General features: G+C 39.7%; 1 protein-coding gene across 1 annotated transcript in view; it reads left to right on the top strand.

The window, feature by feature from the left end:
* The window catches only part of LOC134642898 (regulator of G-protein signaling 6-like), a 106,758-nt gene extending 91,359 nt beyond the window's left edge, over positions 1–15,399 (top strand). Inside the window, exons 7-18 of the mRNA XM_063494976.1 lie at positions 1,235–1,299; positions 1,546–1,622; positions 2,579–2,660; positions 2,778–2,852; positions 3,087–3,188; positions 3,592–3,653; positions 5,675–5,785; positions 8,914–9,039; positions 11,078–11,264; positions 12,502–12,591; positions 13,146–13,199; positions 13,954–15,399. Coding sequence (XP_063351046.1) covers positions 1,235–1,299; positions 1,546–1,622; positions 2,579–2,660; positions 2,778–2,852; positions 3,087–3,188; positions 3,592–3,653; positions 5,675–5,785; positions 8,914–9,039; positions 11,078–11,264; positions 12,502–12,591; positions 13,146–13,199; positions 13,954–14,004 — 1,082 coding nt within the window. The 3' untranslated portion in view covers positions 14,005–15,399. The remainder of the gene's footprint in view (positions 1–1,234; positions 1,300–1,545; positions 1,623–2,578; positions 2,661–2,777; positions 2,853–3,086; positions 3,189–3,591; positions 3,654–5,674; positions 5,786–8,913; positions 9,040–11,077; positions 11,265–12,501; positions 12,592–13,145; positions 13,200–13,953) is intronic.
* Positions 15,400–15,763: the final 364 nt, after the last annotated feature.

The raw sequence follows: 15,763 nt of genomic DNA, 5'->3' as shown, positions 1-15,763 counted from the left end.
CAGTCATAAGATTAATTAAATGGATTAGAATTAGTATACGTGGGCTGGAAACGGTAATACAGCATCACTGCATGGAACGAAACCTGCTATAGTGTTATACTGAATTTAAGATGGAACTAATGCTTTCTGTGGCCCCAGTCTCTAATCTAATTTACAACAGCTGCTTCTGAGGTATTATGTAAAGTGCAAACTACACCTCCAACATCAGCAGGGTATGAATAATCATCAATAACAGCTGAGGGATAAGATATGGATCTTATCAATCTACATCTGATCTTGTGGCAAAACCTTTGGAAAAAAATGTTTTCTGACTGCCTTTTTATTAGCAGCAGAAAGATTATAACTGGATAATAAAGCAATGGCCATGTTTGTGAATTTATCTAACGTTTTAATTCTTGGCTGTCAGCTCAACTCTGAACAAGCTTTATGCAGCAAAAGCTAGACTGTGTAGCTTAAAAAGTGATTATGACAAGCGGACACCAATTAAATATTCCACTGTAGGGAAGTATTAATAAGTAACTAATTGGGGATGCCTGCAGTCAGCTGAGCCTGACCAAGTCACATGGATGAGTGACAAATCGTTTCTTCCACAGAAAACGCTGCATCCAGATAAAGAGAATCAACTTTATACATTAACTTAAATATGTCATAATATTCTTATTAATTGATGAAAACTACATATTTTCATGTCATAATGTCTCACCAAGACACAGTGTTTTAACCTTTTTTTTTTTTCATTGAGGTGAAATAGCCGTGCTATTCTTTTCAATACAGTGTTTCATTTCAAGTCTTGACTATGTAGATGTTTTTCTCATTTTTCTGATCTGAAGAAAGATGAAGCAACCGTAAACAGATGAGAAGACATAAGCCTGCAATTTATAACTAAAGCTCAACAAACTCCCACTGAGCAAAGCACTGAAGCCCAGTAAACACTGTACTTTTAGTTGAGGAGGCGAACAGCTGACATGATTAGTCAATCACTGTTCCACTTCCTGCCCTTCATCCTTTCAGACACAGCCACGACTGGAGTTTTTGGTTTGGGAGTTCAGTGACTCTTAAAACTGCCTCATAATCCCAATGGTGGGCAGGCAGCTTGAGAGTAATTGTAGTCCATTTAAATGGGTGGTGAAGAGAGGTGAGGTGGGTACACAGAGTGAGAGATGAGCACAGATGAGTAAAAAGGGGGAACAGGGATGTGCCTGTGATAAATTATTTCTCTCTCTTTCTCCTTTAGCTATTTACCTGTGCAAGCGGACCATGCAGAACAAGACGAGGCTGGAGCTGGCAGATTATGAGGCTGTGAGTGTTGAACTGTTGCTCTAAGCTATTAGTCCAAGTATTGATCTGTGCGTCAAGCTCTGGGACCAAAAAAATACAGCCTCTTAAAGGTCAGACAGGCGTGTGTCTGTGATGGCATGAAATCTAAATTACTTCTTGGAGCAGACTCAAACTTTAAAACTGTCAAATGTATTTAACAGTATTTTTTTTCCAACTATTGTTTTTCCTTGTTGACTTTTGATAATGTTTCTATCTCATTTCTAACAGGAGAACCTGGCCAGGCTGCAGAGAGCTTTTGCCAGGAAGTGGGAGTTTATCTACATGCAGGCTGAGGCCCAGGTCAAGTAAGTGTGATCTGTTACCAAGGCAACACATGAAACTACAGTGCATGCATGATGTCATTCACACTCAAGGTAAAAGACAAGCAATCATGAGAAGTGAGCATTTGTACATGTGGTTTTGTGTAAGATTACCACTGTGAGATTAGGACTGATGTGTCTACAGGTGTGTTTCACATCAAATGCTCTTTAAACCAACAAACATAGGCAATACTTACTTGGAACACATGGAAATTCGAAAATGGAAGAAGAGTGGAGACTGTACACACTGCTCTGTTTTCCACCATCCTTTGCCAGCCTTCTTTTGATTATGAATCCACAGTTACATCAGTCTGAGGGATGTTAAAGGGAAAGCTGTAATTTCCAAAATGTTCCCAAGATCTATGTGAAATAAAGAGAACTGCTATTATTACATTTGCTTCCATATTTTGGTTCCAGGTATATATGACCAGCATTTCTAATCTGATCATGATTCACGAAAATAGTATTAAAATGTTTTCTAATTCTTCTTCTTCTTCTAAATAAGTAACAATGTGGAAGTCTAGCACATAAACAAACATAATGCACTTTGCCAGGGGTCAAAGACCTTACCTACTAGTATGCAAAGTAGCAATTCCTTAAAATTATTAAGTTAAAAGTTAAAGTCATAACTTATTAAAACATTATGAAGATCAACAAATTATACAATTGTTATTCTTATTATTCTTGATGCCTGTTAGACAATTTTAAATGCTTTTTTAAGTTACGATGAATATTCTTAATTTTTAAATTAATTTCTTTTTGAAAAATGAAATGTAGGTATCAAAAAACTGGAAGTACTCAAGTACCTGGAAGAACACAGAGTTACACAGTATGTGGATGCAGGCAGTGTGTATGAAGCTACAGAGTACACTGTAGACTGAGTCTGTTCTGAGCCTCATTATTGTTAAAAAAAAAATATCGAAGACTGCTCTACTCTGCAGGATTGACAGGAAAAAGGATAAAATTGAAAGGAAGATCCTGGACAGCCAAGAGAGAGCTTTCTGGGATGTCCACAGACCTGTGGTAAGTCTCACATACACACTTCCTGTCTATGTGAGATTATAGCCTCCCACCTAATCCGCATTCTCAAATAGTGCTGATGCAATGACATTGTTTTCCTTGGGTTTTTTTTCCCTGCAGCCTGGATGTGTTAACACCACAGAGATGGACATTAGGAAATGTAGACGCATGAAGAATCCTCACAGAGTTAAGAAGGTATAACCTTAGCTGTCAACTTTGTGACAGGAATCTTTCTAAAGTGATTTTTTTAAAATATACCCTATGCAACAAGTGTATTCCTTTTTTGTTAATTTTTTGTAAGTTGTGTTAAAATTCATGTCCCTTGCATTTTTTTAGACAACATAACATCATTTTCCACACTGCAAGAAAATAAGTGCACCTTCTAATACTTACCCACTTCTCCTCTCTCATCATGGTTGAATGGCCCAGTCGGTGTATGGTGTGATAGAAGAGGGAACACAGTCTCAGAGTCCCATACACACTCCTTCACACCACTGCAGGAAAGGCACCAAGGAGGATGTAGAAAAGGAGGTAAAAATCAGTTCAAATGTTGACAAAATTATAAGCCATCATTAGAGAACATGTCAGTGTTTTGTGCTCTTTCTGCTTTTAACGCCACAAGCACTGGATTTCACAGCCGCAGGCCAATTACAGAGAAGATTGGCAGACATTGTAACGCATTTTGTACGGTGCCCACCTTGTCAAATTTTTTCAAATCTGCTGGATTGTTTTCTCGCACAAACAGTAATTATGAGAAATGGTAGCACTAACAGTATTGCCGATTGACATAGACACTGCCAGCTGGCTCAAACAAGCTCCTTTTCATTTATTTCTGTTACAGGTATTTGCTAGCTCTAGTTGAGATCATGCAATCAGATTCAAAAACCTTTATATAAAAAATGTATTTATTTTTTTTGCTCATTGTCTTTTTCAGATCATATTCCTGAATACCCAGCTAGATCGTCACTGCATGAAGATGTCCAAAGTTGCTGAAAGGTACAGGAAACTTACGTCACATACACATGTCCAATCTCTATCTTGTCAGTCTTGTGAGGCACTCTTTGTCGCTAAAGTGCTCCGTTCCCATCTCCTGTACTCTCTGACCATCCATAATCAGACAAAGCTCTGTGCTACTGGCCTGTCTTTTACTGTAACTCTCCTAGAGGAGTGGCAGACAGGGGATAATAGGTTTCTTGACACCTTATTTGAACCTGTGGAGGTTTCAGTTTGACATTCAGAAGTGGAGCCTACCAGTAAGTATGACAAAGCTTTGAGTCCAGAGTGCTGCTTTTGCTGTTTGGGTATGAAGTGGTTGAGTAAGGCTATATTTTGTCCCTGGATTTTCATGCTCAGTGTGACTATTAGATAGACAGGTCTAAAGACAATGTGACATTTGGGCTCAACATGCATTTTCATTACTTTCATTCTCTTGAATTTATCAATATGATGTCACATTTTCGAAATTTGAATAATACACCATAGGGTCAAGGGTTCTAGAGAAGATGTTTGGGATATGATGTGGAACTGCACAATTTTCATTTTAAATAATTTTTGTACAATATTCCAGCCCCATAAAGACTATACTTTTTCTTTTAATACATTAAGAACAAAACATTTTTGTAGTCTTTTAAAAAACTGCTCACGGTACAGTTTCAACCATCTTGCCCTGTTTAATGATTTGAACTTCAACTGAGAACAAGTCTTTAACTACACTATGTGGACATAAGCACTGGGCCACACACAGCATTATTGTTTTCAGTCCCAGTGCCAAAGCTTATAATATCCTTCCAAACATTTGCAAAAGAATGGGTCACTCTCACAGAGTCACTCAATGAATTTTAGTCAAGTATTATAATAAGGATGCAAGTGTTGCATCAAGTCAGTTCAAGAAATTCCTTCCACAATCAACTTTATGTAGTATTATTGCAAAAGGGAAGAGGTTAATTACAGATTAGGGTCGCCAAGTACTGAGGTATTTGGTGTGTAAAAATCACCAGTGCTCTGCTTCTAAACTTCCCCTGGCATTAACAACAGCACTAAACTGTGCAGGGGAGCTTTGATTTTCATGGCTGGGCAGCTCTTGTAGGTGTCATCCTCAGGTGGACATCAAGTTTCTACTACATTGTTGCTCATTCAGAGAACTCTGCACAGGAACATCCAAACAAACTCTGGGCTGATGCTGTCTCTGTCCGTGGTCCTGATACCCTGCTTATCTTGCTCATTGCTGTTACAGAATGTACTGTATATTGTATTGAGCTTCTATAACTTCTGTTGGCCTGGTGTCTATGATTTTTATGGATCCTAGTATCCTGGAATCTGAAATTGCATTTACTTGTTAGTCAATTTAAAAGTTTCTGGAATCAACATCAAAAATAAAAGGTCTGGAAACACATAAGTAAATGAAGTTTCTGCAGTTTTTTGTAATTTTTATATTTTTCTTTTTCTTTTTATATATATAGCTCATATTTTCATGTGTTGTAATATGTAAATCAAAAAGTCATAGCTAGATATAACGAAGCTTTTGTACCGCAGGGTTAGAAGGATATTACTACTGTAAAGAGAAGAACTTATGTGTTTTTCCTCGCCTTCGTACAGCTTGAGGTCATACGTTGGCAGTGCAGCGAAGTTGTAGTACATATATTTGTATGTTATTGGGGATTCTTGCATTATTGTTTAATCTGTGAGAAGGAAAATATTTTCTGCACAGTGTTGCTGTTGTTGTGAAGGGCATTCTGCTTCACTCTGTCTCTCACTTACCGTGTGTCTCAGACTACTCAAGACAAGTAGGCGGTCTGCACCTGAAATTAAATGTTTTTTGTCGAAGCTGATGTTCCTTTTTAAATATTTATCTTTTTATACATCAGTTTCTTAATTTTACTGCAGAAAAACATGCGGTTCACTATTAACATTTACCTCAAATCATCAGCATGTCACTGCTGTCTCTAAACATATGACAATCTAATGCCTCCTTTCCTTTGTCATGTGTGTCCATCTGTGTTGTTGCTGTTGTGTGTCAGTCTGATAGCCTACACTGAGCAGTACTTGGAGTATGACCCATTTGTGACATCACCTGAACCATCCAACCCCTGGACCAGCGATGACCCCACTTTCTGGGATTTGGAGGCTAGGTACGATCACTGTCAGTGGATATTTCAAGATATGTCTCTGCGTGTTGTTTTGTTGTTGTTGTTGTCGTTGTTTTCATAATCATGGTATTTTTAGAGGAAACTGTTTGCACTGATTATTTTAAAATAATTTCCAAACAACTTTTTCTGTTGTTGGGCTCTGTAACCTATAACCTTCCTTTTTGCCTTTTGGTGTGTAAACTGAAAACCAATTTCACATAGAGCCCATAGGGGAAGGGAGTTCTTTTCAAGGACACCTATTCGACCCTTTTTTTTTTTTTAAATTTCTGATTAGTTGCTCAAACATTTAAACAATCTCAGGTGTGTGCAGTGTGAAAGCTCACACCGCACCCCCCTTTGCAAGTAAATGTTAAACAGACCGAAACCAATTTCACCAAAGGCAAATTCAAGTGTGAACGCACTGCTGCCTTGATCATATAGTTGCTGACAGCAGGCAAGTCCTGACAAAGTCTTTGAAGAAATGATTGTTGATGATTGACTTTCATTCCAAAGTATTTCTTTTTGCTACTTATCAGCTTATTTTTAACCCTGATTCGCAACTCAAAAATTTAAACGATCTGGATAATCAGAAATTTCACTGTACAATTCTCCTAACTTAAATGCTAAATGGTCTTTGAAAACTCAAACCACCATCTTACTACAAACCTCATTCACATACACATAAATACAAGTGCTTTTTCCCGACATTCAAACACACTTTGTTGCATGCATCAGGGGGCAACTTCAGTATCTTGGATACGTTTGTAAGAATATTTTTTGTTATTTGTTTTATATAAAATAACATTTTAAAATTCCCCTCTCACCCCTGCGGGCGGTCTATCCTTCAAGCTCGGATCCTCTACCAGAGGCCAGGGAGCTTGAAGGTGCAGTAACTTAGCTGTTCCTAGGACTGCGTTCTTCTAGGACAGAGTTCTCTGATGTTGTTCCTGAGATCTGCTGGAGCCACTCGCCTAGCTTCGGAGTCACCACACCTAGTGCTCCGATTACCCCTGGGACCACTGTTACCTTCACTCTCCACATCTTCTCAAGCTCTTGGTACTTCTCAAGCTTCTCATGTTCCTTCTTCCTGATGTTGCTGTCATTCGTTATCGCTACATTTATCATTACGGCCGTCTTCTTCCGCTTGTCTACCACCACTATATCTGGTTGGTTAGCCACCACCATTTTGTCCGGCTGTATCTAGAAGTCCCACAGGATCTTAGCTTTGTCATTCTCCACCACGCTAGGGGGCGTCTCCCATTTTGACCTGGGGACTTCCACGCCATACTCGGCACAGATGTTTCTGTACACTATGCCATTTACACAGCCTGCACATGGGGTCTTGCCTGGTGTGGTAGACCCCAGCCTCTATGTGCTCAGAGCTTGCTCCTGTGCTGTCATGATTAGTGCCTGATTATTGCTGTCTTTCAGTCCAGCTCTGTCGAGCCATTGATTAGATTCCTTGATGTTCCTCCTCTTCCTCAGCTTTCTTCTGCCTGAGGTATTCAGTCTTCACACAGTTGGTTGGGGCCATCTTCCTGATGTATTTTGTCTCATCCTGGACTGTGGTGCTGATACTCACCAGTCCCTGGCCTCCTTCCTTCCGCTTAGCGTACAGCCTCAGGGTGCTGGACTTGGAAAACCCTTGAAACCCTCCTTGCATGGAGCTTCCTTGTCTTGATGTCAGTGACTTCTATCTCCTCCTTTGGCCAGCTCATTAGTAGGCGTTGATTGACCCTCTACAGGTACTTGGGAACCATGAATAGGCCACTAGGCACCATTTGCCTGCGGGATCCTCTACATCTGCAATGTAGATGTCCCGTTCTTGGCATACAGCTTGATGAAATCCACAGGAGGATAGATGACAACTCAATTCCGTATCCATAGCGGGTTCAGACATACTGTATGCAGAACAGTAGTGGGGAGAGCATCTCCTCATGTATTGATCCATCTTAGCACGTAGTCAAGTCAAGCTTCGCCATGATCCTATCTTTCAGGACTCTCGCACTCCAGGAGACGGGTACCAAGTACTTGGGTGGGGGGGGGTCACGATATCTCCCCCCTGACCTGTCGTCCTGGCTCCCCCTTGCCGTAGCATGTGTGTTGTACCTCGTCAGTCTCTAGCTTTGAGAACAGTCCTTTCTTCTAAATGTTGGAACACTGAGCTACTAGTTGTTCGCTGTCAATGTGGATGTTGGGTATTGGCATGACTTCATATAGTATGGAGGGTCGAGCCTAGGACCCTTACTGGATACAGACGCCCCAGGTGGGACTCAAACTTGCGACTCGCGCTCCAGAGGTGTGTAGCTGCTATACATGTATGATTTTTTTCTTGTAAAGCCAAAGTGTGAGTACCGGTCAAGCACTAATTGCTTTGGGAGAAAATTTTTGAACTAGGGAAGGACAGATCTGTAGATTTACAGATCACTCAGCCCAAATCAAAGAAAGCACATATAAGACCGATCAAACAAATGAACTGCCTAGCTACCAAATTATTAAACATATAAAGAAAAGTAGTGCTCTCAACAAGGTGCACTATGCTTGGAACTCCTGAATACGCAGGAATTCATTAGATCAGACACATAATCACTGTGCCTAATGTAGCTTAATAATTCATCTGAATTGATTAATTGCAGGATAAGAGAACATATTCCCTGCAGAGATTGTAATGATTGGATTTCAGATGAGCACTGTCATAATGTGCAGCTTTTCATAAACCAGTATCACATCCACATCAGACCCTTTCACGAGTCCCAAAGATCAGGAGGATTTTGCAGTTTTAATATCTCATCTCTATCTTCATCTTTCCTCTGTTTTCACTTTTTAGATCTGTCCACACTTTCCCAGCTGTAATTAAGTCTCAGACACTAGTTTCATTCTTTATTTTTCTTTATTTTTTAAGGACATCGTAACTATTGTAAAAACATATTGAAAGTAGAGTTTTATGAATACTACAGATTTTTCAGCTTAATTTGAGGGGAAAACAAATATATTGCAATGATAATTTTGGAACCACAGATATTTTTTAGAGGGACTGTAATATATATATATATATATATATATATATATATATATATATATATATATATATAAAACAATAAACTGCCAATCCCTCTCTCCATCTTTCCCAGTAAGGAGCCCAGTCAGCAGAGGGTGAAGAAGTGGGGCTTCTCTCTGGAGGACGCCTTGAAAGATCCAGCAGGGCAGGAGCTTTTCCTCAAGTTTCTAGAATCAGAGTTTAGCTCAGAGAATCTCAGGTGAGCAAAATATATTTCAGTCATCGTTTCCACTGTTGTATGTTGAAGTGATATTTTTCCTGCTCTTTTTAACCATGCTGTACTTAACTCAATTAATGAAGAAAGGTAAGTGGTGCACAAGCAAAGATTTTGTGGTGAATTTTTAAAGACAGCTTATTCTGCATTATAACAAATCCTCTGTGCTTCATAGGATATAATTTTAGACATTCAGTTGGGCATTTGTGCAGCTCCCCTTTAACAACGTGAGGAGAGTATAAGAGTCGATCAAAAGCTTTCACTTCTCTGAAAATAGGCAGAAATTATTTCTTCTTGGCAACCTCATTGTTCCAACCTACCATTTCAACCCACTTGGAACATGGAAGAGCAATCAAGTGAAGGTTTGCCAGTTTTTAGATACCTAGAACACTTAAAGTGAAGCGCACAAACCACACTAAAATTATGCTCATCAAAATTTCAGGAAAAGAAAAGAGTATTAGAAAGGAGCAATACTGAGGTACAACGTTATGCAGATGTATCTTTTCTAGTGTTTTGTTTACTCTGTAAGATAAATCTAAGATAAAATCAGTTTTTTGAAAGGTCTTATCACCAAAAACAACAATGTTGTATCGAAGAGAAGAAAAAGATGCAGCCTTACAGCTCTGCTGGAAAACCTGGGATAAAAATAGCAAGACTGAACTAATGAGGTACACATCAATTTTCTTAAATGCTTATTCAATTAAAAGTCATAGCAGCAGTAGAGCCTGTCCCAGCTGGCTCTGCTGGGTGAGGTGCAGAGTACACAACGCGCCCTACCACAGGGCCTCTTTAAACAGACGACCACACACTCCTCCTATGCATTTAAGACACAATTTAAGACGTTGTCGTGCCTTAAAGGAAAGCTTCAAAGGGAAATAAGATTTCACAGAACTACTTTACTTCTGTCTGCACATCAAAAACAGAGTTGTAGAGCACCGGCAGTAAGCATTCTAAGAGAAACTGCTAGCCTGACGATCCATCACACATCACAAAACATTTTGAATCTCGTGGTTTTAGGCTCGATTATTTTTTTTTAAATGTGTGGCAACTTTTCCTCAATCTGTCTGTTTAATTTTTAGGTCCATGAATGTTTTTGATTTCTTTGACTTGTTCTTGTAATGGTTTACAGCTCACATTAAATACAAATTTACACACTAGGCACTGTCATATTTAGTCCCTTATGCACCTATGCAGCAATAAGTGGGTGTTTTTATAGTGTGTGGTTGGGAGAGGGAGATGAGGCATCTCTGAAATCTAGTGAGAGAGACAGAAACGTGTTAGGAATGAGAGTCTGGGGATGAACTGATAGTATGGAGGTTGTTGATACCTCTGAGCCAGGGGGAGATGCACTACAGAGAAAAAAAAACAGACACACATAAGCAGGGTGAGATGCAGAGCGGGAGGGCATACACTCACATTGCTGTTCACCCTTCAGCTACGCCACCAGTCTCCTCACCTCCATCTGTTGTTCTCTTCTTCTGGACCCTTAATTGCTTTTGGTTTTATGAGGGAGCTTTTGGAGGAGTGGCACAGAAAGAGAGAGTGTCAGTTATTGAGAAATAGAGAGTGAGTGAGCAAAGCAGACCCCAGAGGTGCTTCGCTCTATATTGCTAAACCAGTCCACAGATCAATATAGATAGAAACTAATATTGGAGGCAGTCTGCTTCTCTGCTGCCCCTGGTATTTAACACAGTTTAAGTTTTTTTTTTCTGTATCAATATTTAAAAGAAAATTATTCTCATGTGCCGTCGAGGAAAGGAGAAGAAAGTTTTAAGAGCATTTTAGAAAGAAAGAAATGAAATACATGTAAGACAATGTTCTGGATACTGACATGTTTCGAGAAAACTATGTTTGCTTTGCAGGAAGGTTTCACTTTTAATTTTACCGCCTTAATCATACAGAAAGCTTTCACTGTTCTAAACTCGCTAATCTATCTAAAGATAAGTTATCACCAGTTACATGTTTAGCATGCAGATTTAAAGGTCTATGCCACTGATGTGTGTTTCTATTTGTGCTGTTGCAGGTTCTGGCTGGCTGTACAGGAGTTAAAGAGGATACCTCAGCACGAAGTTGCACAGAGGGCACAGGACATCTGGGCAGAATTCCTGGCAGAGGGAGCGCCCAGCTCTATTAACCTGGACTCCCACAGCTACGAACGCACCAGCCAAAACCTGAAAGACCCTGGACGATATAGCTACGAAGATGCACAGGTGAGAAGCATGTAGTGCATTTGAGCTCAAGTAACATTATTAGAACTTGAAAATTATAAAACCAGTCGGACTTCACAGGGTTTTAAAGTGGAGCTGATATAACAATATATCAACCTCTTTAAACCTACATATAGAAATTATATGACTGATAATACATTCAAAAGAGCATGAGGGGAAAAAAGAACCTGTTCTTAAAATCCTGTCCAGATTTATGCAACTTTTTTTGCAAATGCCAGCTGAAACTTGTCTGGCTGAACTGAGATTTAGTAGTACTCATAAATAATAAAAGGTGAACTACAATACTTAGTGAATACTAGAAAAGGAGTCATGTAGCAAATTGCATTTATTTCAGTTTGCCTCATTCTGTCCTTTTACTACTGAGAAAAATGTCCCTATTTTTGATCAGTGATTGCAACACATTTACACTGCAAATACACACCTCATATCCTTTGGAGTGACTTTTGAAAAAGTAAAGCAGACAGGCAAACTTACATAGCAAGGCCCCAGCCAGCCAGCAGATTTGAACCCAGGACCTTCTTGCTGGGAAATAACAATGCTAACTAATGCACCGCCATGCTTCTAAAGTTTAATTCTAAATGACCTAATTGTGTGAATGGTTATCTGTCTCTATGTGTTAGACCTGCAATAGACTGTTGACCTATACTATGACGTTCCTGTGCATCAGGATTCCCCAGTTATGCAACTGGCTCCAAATAGGCCTGCTTGAGGTCAAGAGTATTACCACAAGGCTCTATTCTACATTCCAACTTAAGTTGGTTATATCTCTGTGGGTCTTCTGTGCTTCTTTCAGAAGCTCTGCCCCACACTATTGTCTGCTCCATTTGTCTTTCTTACATGCTTCACCAGTATCAACTAATGGGTTTATATTGTGGAGTGATTTCCAGAGAATACGCCTCATTGGGAGATAGATGGGCATGGGGGGGAGGATGGGAGTACTGGGCGCTGCGTAGCATCTATTAAATTTCGTCTCATGTCACAGGCTTAAATGGGACGAGTTAAATAAAGAAAAGATTTCTCCTGTCAGTTACCTGGCAGTGTGCCTCAATCATCCTCTCCCACTGAGAGGGTCTTGTTCAGTTTACTCTGCTTGAGTTGGCAAGTTTTGTACATCATTGACACATAGTTATATATAAACATAGCAGAATTGCACCGCCTTCCATCCAACACAAACTTCTCCTTCTTACTTGCCGTGTGTCCCATCTTTCTGACCTCTAAGGACCACATCTACAAGCTGATGAAAAGTGACAGCTATTCACGTTTCCTACGCTCCAACCTGTACCAGGACCTTCTGATGGCGAGGAAGAAAGTAAGTGACTCTGTCATCTATTTATGAATTACTCTCTGTGGACATACAGAAGCTGCATCATTGAACATTAGCATCGGTGAAGCTGGGACTAAGCCAGGCTCCCCGACTTTACTTGGTAGAGATAAGTGGACCAGTCTTTATGACTTAATGACTGCTCAAAGTGCACACACAGCACTGTAACAGTCACACACATTGAGATACAGTATAATTTGTGAATATGTCAAAGGGCATTTTGACATATTTGACACTGGATTGACGGGCAACCTGCTTTACCTCCTGAGCCAGAGCTGGCCCTGCTAGAGGCATTAATGAGGCATGAGGGGTGCACCGCATTCAGTCAGCTAAATTGCTGAGACGACCGCTAACAGCCCTTTTTAGAAAAGAAAGTGGAATACGGCATAGTATTTTCCAGCAATTACTGTAATGTCAGTAATGTTTAAAAATATGCCTGCAATCTTGTGCAATTTTTGCGAACCGACTCTTAATGTGAAAGATGCAATTTTGGCTTCAAAAGAGTTGAACTCTCACACTCTTTACTTTTTGCTCGACTCTAGCCTGAAACGGAGCAGGGCCGACGCACCTCCCTGGAGAAGTTCACTCGCAGTGTGGTGAGTGTCCCGCTGCGTCTGGTTTTCATTATTACAGCTACTTTATCAAACTTTTTTTTAATTGTACATCTGTATTTTTTGTAGTCATTAGATAATTTTGCAGCTACAAAGAGTTTGATGGAATCGTTGCATGTGTTTGGGAATTTAGGGGACATTTTCTTTTTTTAAACAATGGTTTAAAAGAATGGCGTATTGAGTAATAAATAACTGTCCATTATACAAATTAGTTTGCCTAACTGCGTGACTGCGAATGAGGGAAGAGGCAGGATGCAGGCAAAACGATTACAATGTAAAATTACAGCTAAGCGGTTTGAGTGATTCCTGTATTCTTCAGTGTTCGCTTTGGGGTGCCATTTGCCATGTGTTGCCATGTTTGTTTTTGCTTTATGAAATGCATTATTTCTTTCAGTTCAACAGATGAAGCCTTTGGTGTGCAAAGACATGGAACTGTGACCAAACTATGCATTTCTCTGCAGACACATTATGAGCTTGATATCAAAGAAGAAAAAATAAACATTATTTAAGTCTTATTGGACTTCATATGGCGAGCTTGGAGCTCCCTAAGGCATCTCTCATTGTATTACTGTTTTTTTCCCCTTTTTTTCAGGGCTAATATAATGTATTCTCACCTTGAGATTTAATATATTTTTTGCAGACAAAGCTCTATGTGCATGGAGGTCATCCTTCTTCTTTTTCTCCTTAGCTCCTTAGAAATCTTGAGAAAAAACTTTAAACTACGACTCTTCTTTTCCAGGGCAAGTCATTGACGGGCAAACGACTGACGGGCCTCATGCAGTCGTCCTGACAAGGCCTGGATGAAGAATAGGTGGAACCATACCCAGAAGAGCTGCTTACCTATGGGAAGCAGGTGGAAAAGGACCCTGGGGTGTGCTTGTGTAGCTGTGGGAGGTGGATAAGGGCGCCAAACAAGCTTACACCACTGGATTGGATTACTACCACATGCGAAACTCACCTCAGATCAGTTCAAGCGGACCGACAGCATGCAATAAGTCACCAGACCTGACACCAGTGCTGTCACAGTGTAGATGATAAACAATGCTACTCCTCTTAGGAAGTTTCTATAAAAATCACCTGTACTAAGGAAAGCCGGGCTCAGTTGTTTCTCTCTATCTACTCTCATGTTAATATAGTAGCTGAAGAGGCTATTGCTTTTACTTTCAGTGATATAAACACGGAATGCTTGAATGCCTTGACAGATGTCAAACGAGACTTAGATTAAATGCTGTAGCTAGCTGTTTTATCTCATCATTCACTAGGATGATATAAGGGAATGAAACGTTGGGAGCAGTTTACAGATGCTTGACTGCCAGGTGGTGTAGTACACTGAACTTCTGATTGACTAAAGCTTTTAGATCAACTTACTATTGTATGACACAAGATATTCCTCTGTATGTCCAATGCCTGTTTACTTGGTTACAGTGTGCGCTCACATTTAAATCAGCACACTTGCTGCTTTTGTCTGTCTCCCTGCACTTATAGCTGTGTAATGTAGTACTGTAGTTGGTACAATAGTATGTGTTAGTATGTGCAACAGTAGCTACTAATACTGAAGTTAGTACAAGCACAAGCTGAAATGTCTGCTTTTAAATCCAAGTAAAGGGTACCAAACACGAAGGCCACACGTATCCTGGAAAGCTAACCAAAATCAGTGTTGACCTGATCATTTGGACATATTCTTAATCTACAAATCAATAATTACTTTACCCTAAACATATGTTGTGGACACCCAGAGGTGAACATCTTGTCATAAAAAGTTGAGTTGGTAGGTTTACAAACAGTTGTATTGCTTTAAACGGGTGGGTGGATAAAGGTTAGGCTTTACTCTATCTTCTAAACATTCCACTGCAGGCAGCCACAGTAATGTTTATTTGGCTGACTTCTTACCATTCTTCACCTTGTGTAAAGATGACAATAAAAGAGGAATGCACAATAAAGACGGGGTTTTGGACCCTTATGTCAGCATGTCCATTTCTTTCTTCCTACAGGGAAAATGCATCAGGTGACACTTTCAATAAAATCCCACTTTGTAGTTACATACTGCCCCCTAGTGTCCGTTGGGTAGTAAGTACTGGTTAAACGTCTCACCTTCTGTCATTTGCTGGCACGTGGAGCAAAACCATTACAGCTGGGCAACAAGTACGCTTTAGAAATGTACTATTAAAACCTAAATGTTAAACAGTACAGCTTTAAAGTGTTGTCGCTCTTGAATTTGATGCTTGAGAAATAAAGACTGATTATTACATCTAATGCTACAAAGAGCTTTTAGTATCTTGCCATCTTAGTAATAGCTGTGAAGTGCAATAGCTCCATCTGGTGGATATTTTATTAAGAAACGGTACATTTTTTTTCTACCTTTTAAATTTTTATCTTCCTTCTGTAACTCAGTCTTATATTAATCTTCATCAAACAAGTATGACTACTGTTTTATTCTGATAGCCTTCATGTTATATTTGAATAAAGCATATTTTTTTAGATTTCCCTCTGTACACCACTACGGTGGGTTTCAAATCCAGCAATATGTGATTCAAGTGCAGACTTTCAGC

Source organism: Pelmatolapia mariae, linkage group LG15 (assembly GCF_036321145.2).
Source record: "Pelmatolapia mariae isolate MD_Pm_ZW linkage group LG15, Pm_UMD_F_2, whole genome shotgun sequence".
In the NCBI taxonomy this organism is placed as follows: domain Eukaryota; kingdom Metazoa; phylum Chordata; class Actinopteri; order Cichliformes; family Cichlidae; genus Pelmatolapia; species Pelmatolapia mariae.
Note: the sequence above shows the minus strand (reverse complement) of the source record. Positions and strands in the feature narration are given on the sequence as shown.